Raw genomic sequence first — 13,513 nt, 5'->3', positions numbered from 1 at the left:
CTATGGTGAACAAGATCTCATAGGACTGGATCATTTGCTTGAGTGGAAAACACTCCCTGAGGGAACTCTGTAGGAGGAAATGCCTCAAAAATCCTGTTGCGGAGTTCCTCCTCTGTCATTCCACTGTGGGCTGGATTTGCACAACCTGTGCAATAAGCTATGAAATTCTGGGATCTGTAAGAGGCCAGAGTCATCTTCATGTATGCCCTATGCCTCCAATTGGCTCTGATCTCTGACAGCACCAGCCCTTGCTCTATTTTCTGCCTCAACTCTGGAGAGCTGGGTAGATGAGAAAATGTGCATCTCAGCATAACTGATGTTTTTCTTAAAGCCCCAGCTCTTGCATTAATTTGATATGGTGAGACTTTCCGCTTTCTTCTTTTTTAAAGTTTTCTAACCTTCCTGGTTGTGGAGAAGACCTCTAAAATGTGAGCCATATACTCCCTTAAGGCTCAGAAACCAGAAGATAGATAAAATGATCCCAACATCTCTTTAATTTATTTTTTTAAAATGCTTGGGGTTGGCAGCACTCCTCCCACACAGAAAGGTCACAGGGGCAGAGTGGGAAAGACAATCCCATCCATTCTTAGCAAATTTTTCCCAAGAGTCCGCTCAACCTAAATGTTTCCTTTCTTCACCCCTTCCAGTTACTCGAAGTTATACCTGAAAGTTTATATTGGCTTATATATTCAATGTATCTGAGCACACTCAGTGTTGGAATTATTAAAAATTATTAATATGGGAGATCAGACATCAATTTAATCATAAATTGCCTTTAAGTTCAAAGGCCAATGGTATTTTATACAATTGCTCTAAACATGCCTAACAGCTTCAACATAAGCAGTCACTACTCCCAATACAGTAACAAGGTATTCATAAGCACATGATCAATATAATTACAAATAGGCCACACCTAAGGAAAACCGTCTCATCCTCCATGTGCTCCAGCATGATCACGTAGGGTCTGATACATAAGTCTCAAATTCCTAACTCTCTTTATACCCTTCAACAAACAAATGATGTCATAGCTAATTACCTCTTTAGCTAACAACTCATTTGGGACAGTTTTCTCTAATTTTTAACTTTAATCCAGTTAAGATTTACAACCTCCTTTCTTCCAAGGTCTTTCCTCCCTATCTCTTCCTCTCTTTGCTGCTGACCAACAGCTATTTCATTGCACTGAGTTTACATAGGCTTTAATTTTAAGATAACACTGGTGGGTGGGGTGAGAATAGTCCACATTTGCATCTTTTCAGACAGATTTTTTGTCTTATTTAAAACCATCTGCATTCACCCCCATCAGTCAGAGGCCTTCTTTTCAGAAACTTTCCCTTATCTTATTAATTATTTTTGAACCAGACATCCTCCCTTCTGGCCTTATAATTTTATTTTCAAAGCCTTTCTTCTACTTGTTAGTCAGGGTCTTTCTCTACAACATATATATTGTCTTAACCAAATGTAAGGCAACTCGAATTCCTTAATTTCATATTTATTCTATACTAAGGTATTTCATATGGCATAACACCTACTAGACAGTAGATTAAAGTATGGATTACAAAAAGATTATTGATGGAAATGTTAAGGAAGGTGGCCACGTCTGGGCCCTTTCCTTTGAATAAATCTGAGACTTTTAAAACTGTTCAATGATTAATTATATCCTGTCAGCACATCAGTATTTATGGAGACTTATAACAAACAGTATGGAAAGAAACTGTGTAAGGCAATAATTCAGGAAAGTATCCCTATTCCAGAAAGGTGTTTTACAACATACTTAAATGTTTTCCTAAATTGGGACCCCTATGGGTCCTGACTCTTACAAAATGGAAATCTCAAAATGGTTTCACCTTGTTTAACCTGTTTGCATCAGTAAATGGGTTTTGTAATCTTACCAGGACAGACAACTGCTTTGTGTTACAGAAAGTACAGTCTGTATATTTTAAAAGGCCACAGTTCAGATAAATTATTTATATTCCAGTTTGAGATTGTGGTCCAAGGTGTTAGCTGATGCAACTCTACTGAATTGCACCATTTATACCAACAGAATTTGGCCCAGAATCTATAACCATAGGTGTAAGTTTCATTTTCACTAATAAGATTCAAAATGAAGCAATTATTACTAGGGAAGATGCTGGTACAGGACTGGAACTTACACTAACATTAGCAACTGTCCTGAAATACTAAAAAAATGTTTCAGATGAATGAAAACAAAATTTACTTACATTGTAGGATGCATCATTATTGCACAAAAGTTATTCAATGTACCCATGAAAGAATGAATCTCTACCACATTGGGTTGAGGTTACTCATTTGAGACAAGTAGCCACATCTTATTTCTTTTACTTTCATTTACAACATGGATTTCAAATTATGCATTTCTCCTGAGTATCCAGTATATGTAAAATAAAAAGCAGCCCTCACTCAATATTACTGTCTTGATAATCACATGGCAGGTTTGTACCCCTGTCCTGAGCAGTGAATGGTGAAGACCCTCCATGTACAGATATCCCTCTTTCCACATGGAAGTGGGGTTCAGCCACTTTCACACCACCACTGCCCACACAGACCCTACAGCTACCTTTCCACGCATCCAAAGCCCGCACAATGATGGAGGAGGAGATTATGTGAACTGGAAGGGACACATCATCCCTACTCCAGCCCCATGGAAAATCTTCAGAAAAGGTAACACAGCCAAGGCTCCTGGGAGCTACCACAGCCAGTAAGCAGTGCACAGTGATAGGGCAGCTCCATTACAACCATGTTAATGAAAATTCATGTGAAGACAGAAAAATTAGTCTTAATCATGAAGAAGTTGTTCTATTCTTCTGAGTAACTAATACAAGTACATGGTGTGATGGGATATTCACCCCCAGACTTGCCCTGAAGGGGTTAATGTAAACTAAGAAGGGGTCCAATTAACCAGACAGACCACAGCTGAGTGAAATCAAATGGTTTAAGTAATCCCTGGACTGAATAATGAGGAAGCCCAGCTGAGGAAGAATGAAGTAAACTGGGTTTATAAAGACAGGAAGTCAGGGCACTGTAGGGAAGTAGCCTGTAGTCACTCCCTGGGAGAATGAGAATGAGAATGTCTATGTCTATGTCTGTTTGGGAGCTACAGAGCCAAAGTAGCCTATAGTTACTCTCTGGGAGGAAGACCTGGATTTGATTTAAATCATTTGTCAAGAAGACTCAATTTAATTATGGATTTCTACATAAAAAATGTATTCTTGTTGGTTATTATAACTTTAATACATATTCCTCACAACTCAGAGATAAATCTAATTTTCATTTTTAGAAGGTATATGCTATATATTTTTAAGTGATTTGTTTTGAAAACTTTTCTGATTACAGAGTAGTTTTACAGTTTTAACCAAACTATCATTCATTTTCTGATATTTCATTTACCAAAGGTAATTGAAGCAGTATTTATGAAGTCATTGGGAGGTGAACTATCTCCAAATCAACAGGTTAATCATTAATATTTGGAGGATTTTCTTGCCATTCAGTATTAGGAGGAGAACATCACCAGACAGACATTTAAATTGTTTTATTTAACTAAAACAACGTTATGTATTCTGGATTTTTTCTTCAACAGCAAACATATAATATTTTAACAAAACAAGTATATGATTTTAGTTAAACATTCAAGTTTTTAAAATCAGGTTTGTTTTTGTTAGAACTGTTTTAAATGTTAAAGGAAATATTTTTAAAAAAACAAATATTGAATTAACTATGTCAGCCACATCAACATGAGAAACTTAAAATATTGGCTTCTGCAGTTAACTTGTCATCTTCACCTTCATTTTCCTGTTTGTTCATAATCTGGAAAAGAAAAACAAGCTTTCTTGCTTTTTTGGGTCCCAAATGTTTTTTCAGTTTGGAATGAATTACTTCAAAGGAAGAAAATATTCTTTCTACCCCAGCAGAAGAAACTGTTAAAAGTGAGATTATCAATTCAACAGTCTCTGAATCCAAGTGCTTAAGCGATTTCCACCAGTTCATGGGTGTGACTTTCTTTAATACATCATTAGCAAACATATATATTTTTTGAATGGTTCTTATTCCCAAACTGGGGCTCTTTTACAGCCTGCTGCCATTATACGTTTTCCCTTCTAGTGAGAAAATCGTATGGTAGATCTCAATTCAATGAAGGCTACACTAAGAAAGACTTCTGGAATATGCTGCTCTAAACAGTTTCACTTTTGTTTCTACTGCCTGTTCCTTCCTTCTCACCTTTATCTCCAAACTTCTTCTCCTTGTCCAGATCTATTCAGCCCCTCAGCAATCTTCTAGTCATTGAACTTTTTGAAACTTTGCACTTTTAGAGAGAAGTAAGGGATTGACTATGTACACAAATTTGCAGAGGGACAATAGGGTTGAGGTCTGTCATTTCTCACTTCTATGTATTGATTTAAAAACATTTTTGCTGTTAACAAGCATGTTATCTCTGGAGACACAATGCCACAGTTTGAGAACTGCAAAACTAAGCATCTCTGATGGTATCTTCTAGACTGAGCTCTGAGTCCCACTGGGAAGATAGAAAGATTAAATAAACCTATACAGAAGCCATTGGAACCCCATGAGATTGGGTCCCTAGTCCATGAACTACTGGAACTCATTTACAAAACTTTTCTTAAATATTACATGAATATATTGTCTTATACTATAGAATTAGAATTTATAATCCATATTCCATGATGAGATATCTTTGACCTATAATGTATCTTAGTTTTAAACTATCTTTAGTTCAGATTTTTTTTTATAAAATGCTTTTTGAGGAAAAATCTGATTTTAAATAAAATGATTTAAATAACAAAAAAATTGTTGTTTTTTTAATTGTTGGTTTTTATTACACCCTGGTTTTGGGGCTGGTAAACACAGAGAAGTGGCAGCCAGGAGATTAGGAAAGGTTCAAGGAGGAAGCAGTAAGGTCCGGAATGGAACAGACTTTAGGTGCTGATTAGAGGGTCCCTGAACTGGAACCCAGAGTAGAGAGCAGGGCTGGGTTCCCCTACCAGCCACTGGGCAAGTGGCACCATCTGGGCAGTGAATGTGAAGACTGCCTGAGCCTGTTTGTAAGAAGGGACTTTGATGCCCCAGAAGGAGAGGTTGCATGTAACTTGGTCGTAGGGCTAAACCAAAAACACAGAGCATCTTGCCAGGCTAAGAGCCAGCAAGAGAAGACAAAGTGTGTAGCCAGAGGCAGAAAGGTGTCAGCTCTGCAATCAGCTAATCCCCAGAGCAATCAGGGGAGGCACACTTACGGTGAGCAAACCCAGTGACACATGGAAACAATTTACTGTAGAGTCCTTAAATTGCCTGTGAAGTACAACAATGCTTATTAGGGGAGCCAGGAGACACCTGTGCAACATATGACTGCAGTCTGATGTAGCATTAGGGTGGAGGAGAACTTTTTGTTCCATCCCACTCTCGAAACATATCAGAAGTTGCTTCATAGATTCCAAAGCCATAAAGGACCATGGTGATCACATAGTCTGACTTCCTGTATGACACAGGCCAGAGTTTCCCAAAAATAATTTCTGAAGAATGAATACTTTTCTAAAAAATAATCTTGATTTAAAAAATTGCCTCTGTTGAAGAATCCACCACAGTAGCTAGTGGCTGTCAGGTTACTGAATGAGAGAGTCAGCAGAGGAGGTTCTCTCTTGCTTCTAAGTAGAAAGAGAGTGTCTGCTATTTAGGATGTCTTCAGTAGCACATCTCTAAAATTCTTTGTTAGCGGGAAGCAGAAGACATGCTAAAGTGGGAAATAAACTGCAAGTTGTTTTTGCTATGCTTCCGCTGGAAACATATTTGCCAAGGTTGGATGACTTTTATGCAGGATCAAGCAGAGTGTAAAAGAGGAGGTAACATTGTTGGAATAGATGGATGCTGTGAGAGACATAAGGACAGTTCTCATAGTGAACCCAAGCATTATAAAAGGTGGGATATAGAACAGGAAAGCAAGGGGAAGGAAGGAAGGAAGAAAGGAACAGGTTAGAGTAAAGGAAACCAGCAACAATGGAATCCCTAGCATTGAACAAAGGGGTAGTGACAGTTGTGGGAGGGACGGGAGCACAGAGGACCAGATCCAAAACCCACTGAAATCAATGAGTCTTGTCATTGACTTCAATTGGCTTTTGATCAAACCCAGAGATAAGAGGGAAGGGAGAGAGAAGGTGCAAAGGAAATGAGGGCACCTGCCTAGAACTCGGAAGACCAGCTTTCAATTCCATGTTCCATCACAAAACTTCCAGTGTGACCTTGGGAAAGACACTCAGCCTCTTTTGCCCTCATTTCCCCATCTGTAAAAAGGGGATAATAGAACTTTCTTACATTAGAGGTGCTATATTGTTGGGCTAACTACATTAAAGATTGTGAGATGCTCAGATTCAACAGGAATGGAGGAGGGGGATACACATAATTATATAAGATAAATAAAACAGAAACCCACTAGAAGAAGTGAGAAACTGGAGAGAGAAGCAGAAAAAGATACAATAGAAGAAACACAAAGGAGAACTAGAGAGTGCAAGAGAAGTATATACCAGATCCTTGCCTGCCTAGATGCACACTACTGTGACAACTGTGAGTTCTTTCCCTCTCACACATCAGTAGTACTAGAGAGCCTACAGCTCAGGTTATAGCCTTAGTTACACTTGTGCATACTCCCTGTCTCAGATTATGCTTTAAGTGTCACCTGTGTAAACAAACTGATAGCTTGTGTAACCCCATTAACTATCTCTCAGGGCATAATCCTAAACTAATGTGGTTGCATAGCTATCACTGAAAGCATAAGCTGAACACCAATTAAAAATGGCCAATTCAAGAGTGATTAAATACTCCTTTGTACAATCCATAGATTGTGAAGCTCATGGCTGCAGGAAATAATTGAAGCTAAGAATTTAGCAAGATTCAAAAAGGGAGTGAAAATATACATGGGGAAGATGAATATCCAGAGTTATTAGTTGATCCTAACAAATTTTGGAAGGAATGTTAAACCTCATGCTTCAGGGTTTAAGCCTATCTTTAACTGTTAGAGATCAGGATGAGATCTAACATGGAATAATCTTCCCTTCATATCTACCCACTGCAGGATTCTTACACTTTCCTCTGAAGTAACAGGTGCTGGCCACTATTGGAGACTGTGATGAAGTATATACTTTATCCTGGTTCTGAAAGGGTTAATGTCAACCTGAGAGGCCAATTAACCGATATGATTGCATGTGGAGATGGGCCAGCCCCATAAATGATGAGTTCCAGCTGGTAAAGCTCAGTGATCACAATAAAGAAAGGACTGGGCTGGAGGTAGTAAAGCCTCATATCAAACTGATTGTCCTGAGTCAGGAGGAAGTGAAGCCCAGAAGGTAGTGATGATAAAGCATAAGAGGCATTTGGATTGATGTTAGAGGGGCCACAGGGAGGGAGTGAATAACTCTGACTCTCTGGGACTAAAGAGTGGAGAGACTGGGAGAGTCAAGGAGGAGGTCTAAATGAAGAGCTGGCCCTGGGATCCTCTCCTAAGTAGAGAAGCCAAGCAGGAGGCTAGGAGAGACCCGGTGTAGCAGATGCTGGTGGTGAGGAAGCCTGATTAAAAAGGCAGGATTTGGATTTCCATGAAGAGAGCCCTGGGAGGCATTCGGTGGAGGAAGAGAGCAAAACAAACTTAAAAGGAAAGACAGGTCAAATCTGAGGAGGCCGGAAGTTGGTTTAAGTTTATACCTTCAGCTGGGGATTTGTTGGGGGATTCCAGAGGATAACCTGCCCCTGAAAGAGGGGACAATTTAGAGACTATAGAAGAAGCCTACTGACTGGCTACGGCAGGAAGGAGTCTTAAGGAGCAGACCTGGGGGGCTAGTTATAGGGTCCCTAGACTGGAACCCAGCACAGTTGGCAGGCCTGGATTCCCTTATTAACCACAGGCTGGTGCCTGGAGCTGGTCCTGTCCTCAGCTGTCACCTCTTGGATGCCTCTGTCCCTCCTGACCAGGGTTTTTCCAGGCTGCAGTTTACTGCAAATGCTGTGATATTCCCAGCAAGCCAGACAGCCTCAGAAAGGGTTGCATGGTCACTTGTCACTGCTGGCAATTAAAGTTGTTCATGGCCTCTGGAGAGAAAGAAAAGTATCTTAGGTGATGTCTACACTATGACAGTAAGTCGACTTATGCTGTACAACTCCAGCTATGATATTCATGTAGCTGGAATTGACGTACCTTAGGTCGAGTTATCGCAGGATCCACACTGCAGGGGGTCAACAGAGAATTTCTCCTGTCAACTTACCTTATTCTTCTCATCAGGCATAGAGTACAGGGGTCAACTGGAGAGTGATCTGCTGTCAATATGGCAGGTGTTCACTAGACCCACTAAATCAGGGGTAGGCAACCTATGGCATGGGTGCCGAAGGTGGTACGTGAGCTGATTTTTCAGTGGCACTCACACTGCCTGGGTCCTGGCCACTGGTCTGGGGAATTCTGCATTTTAATTTAATTTTAAATGAAGCTTTTTAAACATTCTGAAACCTTATTTACTTCACATACAACAATAGTTTGGTTATATATTGTAGACTTATAGAAAGAGACCTTCTAAAAAGTTTAAAATGTATTACTGGCACGTGAAACCTTAAATTAAAATGAATAAATGATGACTTGGCACACCACTTCTGAAAGGTTGCCAACCCCTGCACTAAATCAACCACTGGTAGATCAATCTCAGAGCGTTGATCCTGGCTGTAGTGTAGATACACTAAGCAAACACATATATTCTTAAGGTGAAAGCTTTACTGAGAAAACATACACCTAAACTCCAACAAGACCTCTGGTAGGAGTCAGTCCTTTACACCCCACAAAGGGATTTTTCTGTGGTTACAAATGGGTGACAGTCTTAGCTCAGGACTAGCACAGCCATGAATCTTTCCTTTATACAGCTTGGCCCTTTGATCTTGAGATTGCACAACAGGTAATCAGAAGACAATGGTCCTTTTCTCAGGATGTAGTTTCAAAAAGCTGGGTTTTTGCATAACCAGTGTAAGAATGGCTGGATCCAATGGGTCTATCTGATCCACTATGCTGCCTGACAGTGGCTACTGCCAGATGCTTCAGGGAGAATGAAGAAAATAAGGCAATTTCAGGTGATCCATCCCTGGTCATCCAGTCCCAGCTTCCGGCAGTTAGAGGTTTAGAAACATCTAGAGAATAGGGTTGCATCCCTGACCATCTTGGCCGATAGCTATGGCCCTACCAATTCACGACAGTGAAAAACATGTCACAGATCATGAAATCAGACCTCCCCCATAAAATTTAGCTATTGGAAGGACAGGGCTCAGGGCACCATTCACTGCGATCCAGCTGCTATCTGCCAGGCTCGGGAGGGACTGGACTGGACTTGACTTGACTTCCTCTTCCCCTGCACAGCCACTCTTGGGGGGAGAAACTGCAGAGCTACAATTCATTTGCAAATTTAACACCATTAATTTGGGCTTGAATAGGGACTGGGAATGGACAACTCACTACAAAAGCAATTTTCCTTCTCTTGGTATTGACACCACCTCATCAATTACTGGGAGTGGATCACATCCATAAGCACTGACTCTGTGGGTGCTCTGGGGCTGGAGCACCCACGGGGAAAAATGAGTAGGTGCTCTGCACCCACCAGCAGCCAAGCTCCCCTCCCTGCCTCACCTCAGCCTCTTCCCCTGGGCACACTGCATCCCTGCTTCTCCGCCTACTTCCCAGTGCTTGCCTCTGCAAAACAACTGTTTCGTGGCATAAACTCTGGGAGGAAGGGGAGAAGAGCGGGAACATGGCACGCTCAGGGGAAGAGGTAGGGCTGGGGTAGGGATTTCGGGAAGAGTTTGGAATAGGGGCAGGAAGGGGGTTAGGGGTGGAATCAGGGTGGGGCCCAGGGCAGAGGGGGATCAAGCACCCACTGGCACCAGCAGAAGTTGGCACCTATGACCACATCCACCCTGACTGAATTGCTCCTGTCAACACTAGTTCTCCACTTGTAAGGTAACTCCCTTCTCTTCATGTGTCAATATATTTATGCCTGTATCTGTAATATTCGTTCCATGCACCTGAAGAAGTAGGGTTTTTTACCCATGAAATCTGTTAGTCTTTAAGATGCCACGGGCCTCATTGTTTTTGTGGATACCGAGTAACACGGCTACCCCTCTGATAAATAGCAGTGTACTCACACAGCAGCCTGAGTGGCGATAGCATGGACTAACAGTTCAGGTACGCACCCAGGGTGACCAGATGTCCTGATTTTATAGGGACAGTTCTGATTTGGGGGTCTTGTTCTTATATAGGCTCCTATTGCCCCCCATCCTGATTTTTCACATCTGCTGTCTGGTTACCCCACCAGAGTCCTTCATGGGGTTCCTTGTACTCATGAGTTAGCCTGTGCTAGCTAGATTAACACTAGCCTGCTATCCACGCAAGCTGCAGTCTCACCAGCTGATTGCAAAGCAGCTATATCGTGTGTGACAGGACATCCCTGATTGCAGGCGGAACGTTCCAAAGACCCTTTCTCCCACTCCCTGCGGTTGAAAGTGGATTAGAAAACTCTGAAACCTCCTCCGTGGCTACAGGAGGTTTAGCACAGTTCAACAGCTGTCCCGCCCTGCACGCAGAGGTCTGCTGGCAAGCTCAGACTAATCCAACGCCCCACCCCCCGTTGGTACCCGATACAAGCGCCTCTGACCCCCGCAGCTACAGGTCCTATGGACCCGCACTGAGAAGGCAGAGAGAGACTCCTGAACTGCAGGAGGGATAGAACATTCCATACGCATCCCCGGGGATTAGAACGTTCTAATCCCCTCCACCACCCCTCAGGTGCGAGAGGGAATGGAACCTTTCGCTGCCCGATCCTACAAGAGGAGTAAAATCCTACCATCCCCCACCCTTAAGGGCCCGAAAGAATATTCCAAACACCCGCAGGCGCGGGGGAGCGGGGGGAACACCTTGCAAGCATAATGGAACCGCCCTGGTTCCCTCCTACCCCGCTAGCAATGGCCCCGCAACCCTAGAATTTTGGCATCCGGGAAACTCGTTACGGGAAGCCCCGCCTCCTCTGGAACGTCTGCCCCCTGGCCGGCCTGGGCCAATGGGAGTCCGAGTTGGGTCCGGGAGGAGGACGGTGACCCGTGCAGGACGGGATCGGGTCTGTGGTCCAGGCCTGGGCTGACGCCGTTACTTAGCGAATGGGTGAGCAGGACCCGTACCGTGCCTGGGCCGTGAGGGATGCGGCAGGTAGGGCGGGGGCTCCGCAGGAGTCTCAGGGAACGGGGGGGGGGGGGGGATCGGTCAGCGCCCCACTGGGGCTGCGTGCGGCTCCTTTCGCCCCCGAGCCCCTCCTCGTACGCTCTCCCCCCTTGCTCCCGCCTGATAACGTGCTCGGGCTGCAGGCCCCACAGTCTCCCCTCCCCCCGCCGGGTGTTTCTGTGCGGGTCCCCGAGCCGGCTTTGCTGGGCCCGCTCGGGGCGGCGCGCGTTGGGTGAGGCGAGCGTGCTGGTGCGGAGCCAGCAGCGCTGACCCTCCGTGGTGGCCGTTGAGACGCTCCGTTAACTGGCCCCGTGGCGCCGGCGGAGCCGGGAGCAGAGCGGCGGCCCCGGGTGGGGTGGGGTGGGGTAGGGGGTGTCTGTCTGGCAAGAGCCAGCTCGGCCGCCGCGCTGTGCCGCCAGCTGATCGCGCCCGGAGCTGGAGAGCGCTGCCAGGGCGGGTGTGCCTTGGTGAAACGAACTGAGCTAACGGCGTTTTCACTAGTGCTCCCGGCCGCTTCGCCGATATCCTGCCTTCCCGAGCGTGCCCCACAGGGAGCCGGGGGCTGCAGCCCCTTGGCGTGGGTTTAAAGGCACCCGAGTGCGCGCTTGCGAGCGTTTTTTTTTTTTCCTTTCCCCTTACAACTACTTTTTGATTATTCTGGTCCTTCCATCACATTCAGAAAGGCAGACGTGTAATGCTCGAAAGAGGCGGCCTGTAACCTCTTCTGCACCTGTTTATAACCCAATCCCTGACACAAATGAAATAGCATCCTAGTTTGGCACCAAAATACCCTTTCAGATAACTTATGAAAGCAGTATGACTCTTGGCATTAAGTAACAGCCATTAATAAAATGCCTCAAACCACATGGACACATTTTATGCAAGGTGTAATTACCTTAAAAGATTTTCTTGTGATCCAGTAGAGTGGGAAGCTGGCCTGGGAGTTGCAAGACATTGATTCTGTTCCCAGTTCTCCTGCTTGCCTGCTGTTTGGCCCTGGACAAATCAGTTTGTTTCTTTGTACCTGTTTTCCCATATATGAAATGGGTTTAGCTGTGCTTTGACTTCCTTTTTAAAGCTCTCTGACCTCTTCAGAGGAAAAGTGCAAGGATAAGAGACAAGTATGATACTTGTTAATATAGGTAACTTCCGAATTGAAATCCACTAGGATGAGGTTGGGGGGGGGAGAGAATGGAAATTTAAACGTTTTAAAATCTCCAACCAAATCAAGAGAGCACAGAATCGAAAATGGAGATGGATTCCTGGAAGTAAAGTATTAATCAAAAACAAAGCTTCAGTATTTATATGCAAATCTGAAAATAGGAGCTTTTTCTCAAGGGTTATATACAGTTTTTTCTTCTACTTTTACAGTACTGTATCTGCTTAAAGATAACAGTTTGGTATGATTCTACTCTGAGTGAAATTGGTACTATTGTAATCAACTAGCCTTCTGCCTAGGTCTATTAAGTCATATGCTTACTTGAATAAATTAAGCTTATACAACTACCTACTCTTATTAACACTGGAGAGCTAGTACCACCATATAAGAGGGAACTGATCTTTTTTCTGCCCCCCCCCCCTTATAAATAAAACTGGTGGATGAGCCCAAAAGAAGAAACTTGATTTTCAAATACAAGATTTGACTATCTAGGGCTGGTAGTGAGAAAATATTTTTTTTATTTGTAAACTGAATAGATTAATCCCTATTGGTGATTTCAAGTTCAAAATGTGTGCTGTTTTTTACATAGTTTAAAGTCTGAAAAGTGACTGCAGTTTTACAGAAAGGTATTGGTATACTACATCTATTATCTCAGAGTGCTGAGATCTGCAGTACAGGGATATAATAGTAGTTGAATTATGTTCCTTAATTTATTGCAAACTAAGATTTAGTGTAATTGACTTCAGTTTGACCAATTTTTAAAGTATTGGTAATCGGAGACTTTTTTCATTATGTCACTACTGAGATACTATAGGAAAACATTAGATGAAAACATTAAGTTTCCTTTAAAGGAGCTGAAGGAGACAAACTGAAGAACAGTCTCATGTGGTAGAAAAGGCAAAAATCATACTGCTTGGTCCACATTTGCCACATGTTGATTTGATACTTAAAATGTGAAATAAATTTAAGATTCCACCGTGAGGTGTTAGGCAAGTGTGTGTGTGGGCGGGGGGTGTATGTATTTTTCAGTGAACTCAATCTATTTGAATATATATTCCTTATAATAATGCCAAGAAAATTTATAGAAAAACAACTTT

At 43.0% G+C, this 13,513-nt stretch overlaps 2 protein-coding genes across 3 annotated transcripts in view; one reads left to right on the top strand and one right to left on the bottom strand.

Moving 5' to 3' along the window:
• LOC127047952 (uncharacterized) overlaps positions 1 to 13,513 on the bottom strand; it is a 438,685-nt gene that overhangs the window by 355,251 nt on the left and 69,921 nt on the right. The gene's annotated exons all lie outside the window — the stretch shown is intronic.
• IL6ST (interleukin 6 cytokine family signal transducer) overlaps positions 11,029 to 13,513 on the top strand; it is a 49,085-nt gene continuing 46,600 nt past the window's right edge. Inside the window, exon 1 of one of the 2 annotated variants that reach the window (XM_050946906.1) lies at positions 11,029 to 11,245. Coding sequence is in view for 1 of the 2 variants with exons in the window: in XM_050946905.1 (XP_050802862.1) it covers positions 11,197 to 11,245 (49 nt within the window). In the remaining variant the exon portion in view is untranslated. The remainder of the gene's footprint in view (positions 11,246 to 13,513) is intronic. The other variant, XM_050946905.1, reaches the window with a different exon arrangement.

Source organism: Gopherus flavomarginatus, chromosome 3, assembly GCF_025201925.1.
Source record: "Gopherus flavomarginatus isolate rGopFla2 chromosome 3, rGopFla2.mat.asm, whole genome shotgun sequence".
Taxonomy (NCBI): Eukaryota; Metazoa; Chordata; order Testudines; family Testudinidae; genus Gopherus; species Gopherus flavomarginatus.
Note: the sequence above shows the minus strand (reverse complement) of the source record. Positions and strands in the feature narration are given on the sequence as shown.